At 55.3% G+C, this 5,448-nt stretch overlaps 1 protein-coding gene across 1 annotated transcript; it reads right to left on the bottom strand.

The window, feature by feature from the left end:
- Positions 1-2,100: 2,100 nt before the first annotated feature.
- On the bottom strand, positions 2,101-4,820 carry D7B24_004862 (uncharacterized protein; the record flags this gene model as incomplete). Its single annotated transcript, XM_028639027.1, has 7 exons — positions 2,101-2,439; positions 2,506-2,795; positions 2,851-3,028; positions 3,083-3,346; positions 3,402-3,683; positions 3,739-4,416; positions 4,473-4,820. 7 exons carry the CDS (start codon positions 4,818-4,820, stop codon positions 2,101-2,103), a joined length of 2,379 nt encoding a protein of 792 aa, XP_028490130.1.
- Between the last annotated feature and the right edge of the window lie 628 nt (positions 4,821-5,448).

Below are 5,448 nucleotides of genomic sequence, written 5' to 3'. Positions count from 1 at the left end.
TGGGCACACACCAAGGCCATTTGTTGGCGGACATGACCCCAGCCCGTTCCGGCCACAGAACATGGTGCAGGACCTCAGCCCTCTGTGGATAGGCAGCGGCTGCTCCCTTCAAAGCCAGTCCATGCCGGCCCTTTCAATCTCTAGAAGAGATCCGACACACCCTGAGCGGCTGAGCGGGGCAAGCGGGGGCTCGTTGAAGCACAGTTCCCAGCCGTGCGGTCCTATCTGACCGCTGGAGCAAACGTGCATGGACATCAGGCTAGAGACGGGGCAGATCGATTTGAAAGGGACGCCACCACTAGACATCCGAATCCCCCACCCCCCTGGCTTGTTGACCGTGTGGCTTGCTTCCCTGTGGCACCCTGTGAAGAATATTCACAGCCAATTTCACAGCCAAGACCCGTCCCGACTCCACACCTGAACAGACGCTGCGCGTGGGCTCCTTGTCTCTGTGACTGGGCGCCACCACCAAATCTCGTACTGGTGCGCCATCCCCAACGTGAGATACAGCTTCTTGCCCATGCAAGGCCTCTTCACAGCGAAGTATAGGGTAATCTTCTGAAAAACTATGCTCGGTGCAAGACGAATAGCATGCCGGAGGACGGAAAGGGCGGTGTGGCGATCGAAGGGACCTGATCCAGGGACGTGAAGAAGAGCTACACGAGTCTCTGGCCTACACGCGTCGGATATCAGTACGCAGCACCAAGCGAGCTGGGCCCAACACCACGTTGGCCGCCCCTCATGCTAATCATCGTCTTGATGATGGAAGAAGATGTGTGGAATGCTTGCGATTTGACTGTCGCACCGACAAAACTAGGACAGATGAACAGCTACGTTCATAACAGTGGTGCCGACATTCCAGCGTATGCCGACTACACTCGATAGCCCGCAGTATGCTCGAGTTCGCCTTGCGGTTCAGCCGTCACATAGGCGGTCTTCACACACAGTGAATGAACAAAGCCATTCGCTCACACTGCCCAACACACGAGTCTACTACGGCCAGGCAAAAGACAATTAACAAGTGATACGGAAGACGACTAGGAGGACAGATGGACGGCCAGTGAGAGGACCAGTAAGCGAACCACTGCGAGTACCAATGGGACGGTCGATGGGAAGGCTGATTGGAAGACAGATGGGAAGACGGATGGGAAGAGCGATGGGTGGAGAGAGACCTTGTCTCCAAGGGGTGTCTCTAGTACGGTCACTACTGGAATAGGCCAGGGTTGCGGCGTAGGTCAAGGAACAGCGCGGCGGAGAGGGCCATGCGCTGGCGCGGCGCAAAAGGCCGCGCGCTGCTAGCGTCGGCGATAATTCAAACGCCAATGCCTCCATTGCCTTCTTCCATCGCTTCTCTCGATCGCTTCTCTCGATCGCTCCCTTCATTACTCCTCCTCTATGACCGAATTATTACTTCTTTGATTACTGCTGCTGTGTTACCTTCCTCTGATACTAAGCTAGAACTATTAAGAGCGATCTATATAACACATACTATAGGCCTCTCTATAACAAAGCTTACTACTACAATATTGTAATAACCAGAAAACGTGACGTGCCCAGCCACGGGAATCCCGCGACTGAGGAGCGCGATAAGGTCAGGAACCCGACCCGCATGACCTAGATCACGTGTTAGAGCATAAGAAATAAGCAGTAAGCATGCTCTGATAATATAGCAGATCTGCCAAGAGCCTAGATGAAGATTACTTCAAGCTATACTATATGTTGAAAGGGTCAAAAGATTGTGCGTTGTAAGCTCACAAAGCGCCATGTCGAAAAAAGATCGGGAAGCTATTCGCTGCTAGACTTCGTCCTCCAAATGAGTAAAACCGTAGTACATGTGCATTGCCTTTGAAACTGACATTGTACCTGCTTGGAGGCCCAGGTATCCCCCCCTGGGACATTCCCGACCACATCGACGAGAGAAAAATTGTCTAACAGGTGAACCTTTGGTTGCTCGATAAGACTCGGTACATGATGACTCTAAATCGAACCTTTTTCATAACACTTACTGCATCCCTGCATCATGAACTGCACATCCCTGAAGATGAAGATGCATCGAAACCTCCCCTAAAACCCCTTACACCTTCGTTATTTGGTCCTCATCTACTCCGGCGACGGGCAGTGGTCATACAGTCCATCAGCATTGTTTCCCCACCACGTCGGGAACGGCACCGTCTTCCCACCCGCCCCAAACACGGCAAACGACAAGATGAACAGCACCGTCAGACTAGCGCCGTCAAAAGCGCCCGTCACGAGGTACGAGTAGTCCCTGAAGATGCGCGGGCGGTGGTTGCGTAGGTAGTACTGCACAAAGAGGCCGCTGAGAACCTGGCTCAGGAGCACGCACGTCTGCGACGCGTTGTAGGGGAGGTAGCCCGCGTACTGGATCAGCTGGGGCATGTTGAGGTCGTAGAGCGAGAAGCGCTTGATCTTGGGCACGAACTGGAAGGGCGATCATCGTTAGCGAGCTGCGGCGAACACCAATCGCGGGACGAGGGCAAGACTTACGTGCGCGAAGATGCGATGCACGACGACGACGCCGGCGCCGACGAGGAGACCGAAGGGGATGGCCTCGTAGCGGGTTCCTGATTTGTAGAGGTACTTGGCCAGCGCCCACGACGTGGCGTTGGTATTGTAGGACTGGATCGTTGCGCCGCTCCAGGAGCTGTTGCCGTCGCTGTTGACGAGGAGCTCGCGATTGCCGTTCACAATGCCTCTCATGACGGCGTAGTTAACGAAGCCGCCGAGGATCGTTCCATAGATCTGGGTGATGAACATGGCGCGGGGCGGGATTTTGACTACGTAAATACTCAGACAAGGGATCTCTCATCGAATGGGATGGTCACAACGTACGGTACTCGCCCATCTTGAGGTCGTTGGACAGATTGACGGTGTTGAGGATGACGTTATGAGACCAAGCGGCAAAGTACATGTTACCAATAGGACGCTCGGGCAGCAGGAGACCAGCAATCATCTTGGAGAGGTTGTTCGTGGCGATGCCGTTGCCGAACCTTGAGTAAAGAATCGTGCTCTGCGGCTTGTCAGCAACGCTCTTTGTCGTCATCAGCATCCTGGAGTAACTCACAAAAGGCGCAATCAAAACGCCGAGCAGAATTGAGACTACGTAGCCCCAGGCCGGCAGGGTAATGTTCTCCTTGATCACAACAACGAGGCCAAGGATGAAGCTGAGGACTAGCACGGAAATATACCACCAGTGTGGCACGTCCTTGTAGTGCTTGACCATGTGCTGGTGGTGAGGATCGTTGTACACGCCCTTCCTCGCGCTCTTGAAGGTGCGCACGATGTCTCCACCCCAGAAGACGATGCAGTGAGCGACCAAGGCGCCGATCTAGAAACTGTTAGACCCGGGCCATCCACGGCAAATGTCTGAAGAGAATACGCACAGCAGCATTCGCCATGAACATGGCGTACGCAAAGGTGCCCGTGAGCATGGGCACGCCGTACTGCGCAAAGGCCGCCTTGTCCAGCACGCCGCCGGCAAACACCTTGGCGGAGGGGTATACGGTCCCATCTTCTGCGCGGAGACGTGTCGACATGAACGGCTGCGACTTGGCGCTCCAGGTGTTGCTGTAGTAGATGGCCAGCATGACAACCATGCAAATCAGATAACCAATGCCAGAGTGGAGCTGGAGCGTAAGCGGAAGGGACGTGTTCATCGAGGTGATCTGCCCATAATGTTAGCAGATATGGCGGACCATTTGAGATGGCTGATGACATTACATATTGCCAGTCGAACGACAGAGTAAATATTCCCAGTCCCTCATTGTTGATTGAGCCACCAAAAAGGTTCTTCAGCACGGCTGCCTTGGACCCTGTGGCGTTCATAGCCGCAAGGCAGGGCACCGAGACCGAGTTGAGCCAGGGGAAGATGTACGCAGGGAAGAACTCGTAAGCGGCCATGCCGGCAAAGGCATACCAGAAGACCCGGAGGGGCTTGGAGCTCTTGACCTCCTGCCAGTGAAGACCCTGGAGGGTCTTGACGACGGGTAGCGTGCTCCAGTAGACGGCGTCGACGTGCCAGACGGTGATGGGGCGGAAGATGCCGCACAGTCCGTAGCCGAAGAGACCGATGGAGATGATGGAGAGCACGACGGTGACCATACTTAGGGGCAGGTCGTAGAAGAGGTCCTGGGCTGCGAAGACTTCGACACTGGCGCCGGCGTTAGATGAGGACGTCGCGGTGAGGGCCGCAATGGCATGCTCCTTGAGACTCCATGGTCCGTAGTTGATCTGCGACGCGAGCCAGATGTAGCGAGGTACCTCACCCTGGCCGCCCCTGGCCCTCCAGCGAGCCTCGAGCTTGTCCCCACGAGGCAGAAAGGCAGCCCAAGCTTTGCCGGCAAAGTATGCAATCAGGACGGTGAAAGTTCCGGATAGGGTGACGGATGTGGGTTTGAACTTCAACAGAGGTTAGCGTCAATGTACCTCAAGACGTAACGATGTGTGTTACGAACCATGTAGATCTGCTGCATCACAGCTTGGAAACCAGAGAGAAGCGTGGCCAAGAGCAGGCTGCGAAACGTGATGACAGGATCAAAGTCATCTCTCAGGGGCAGCAGGTGGTGAGCGGCGTCAGCGCCAGTAACAATGATGACTTCTCCTTCGATGGCGCCCTTTTCAGGCGCGTCAGTGTCGTACGCTGGAGCCGAGGTGATCTCAAACTCGCTCTTCTCTCCAGGCTTAGGCACTGAGTCGTCATTCGAGGCAACCCTTTGCTCGTTGACAATGTCATCGTCGCCAGCCGAGAAGCGCGACACGTGCCTCTCGCTGGCGACGACATCTTGAGTAGGTGGAGATGCCATGCTGGCGTGACGTTCTGGCTGAACTTCCCAAGGCGAGGATGAATCAAGTGCTGGCATAAATGCGGGAAAGTGCCGGAGACGAGTAAGGCCTCGCCGCAGGAGTCTTTCTTTATAGATCAGCGCGTCCATCGCATCCGGCCCCGCGACTTCTCACATGGCACAAGATAGGCCATATCTGCAGTTCAAGGGTCCAAAGGGAGCAACTCCACTCCATGATTGTGCCATCTGGGTTGCAGCTGATACCATGCCTCCACCTTCATTATACGAGCATGAGTCGTGCGGCCTGATAACCTCAATTTGCCTCAACATGATTCGAGTTTCCAGAGGGGCTGGCTCGTGGCACGTTCAGCAAGGCCGGCACCCCGCAGAACAAGGACTGCCCAGTCCGTACTCCACAGCACGGCTACCAACGTGCCGGGTAGACACCACATTCATTCCTCGTCGTGCCCAGTTGGCCGTACCGCGTGGCGAGCTCCCTATCTGGGAAACCTTGACCGTCCTATTTGCGGCAGCTAAGATGCGACGCAGAGACCACCAAACCCTCCGCGGGACAACGATGCCGAAGGTAGTACTGGCTCGAGACGAACAGCACCCAACTAAGCTTGAATCTAACGTTCTGACGTGGGGG

This window comes from Verticillium nonalfalfae (genome assembly GCF_003724135.2).
Source record: "Verticillium nonalfalfae strain VnAa140/NRRL 66861 chromosome Unknown scaffold_286, whole genome shotgun sequence".
Taxonomy (NCBI): domain Eukaryota; kingdom Fungi; phylum Ascomycota; class Sordariomycetes; order Glomerellales; family Plectosphaerellaceae; genus Verticillium; species Verticillium nonalfalfae.
Note: the sequence above shows the minus strand (reverse complement) of the source record. Positions and strands in the feature narration are given on the sequence as shown.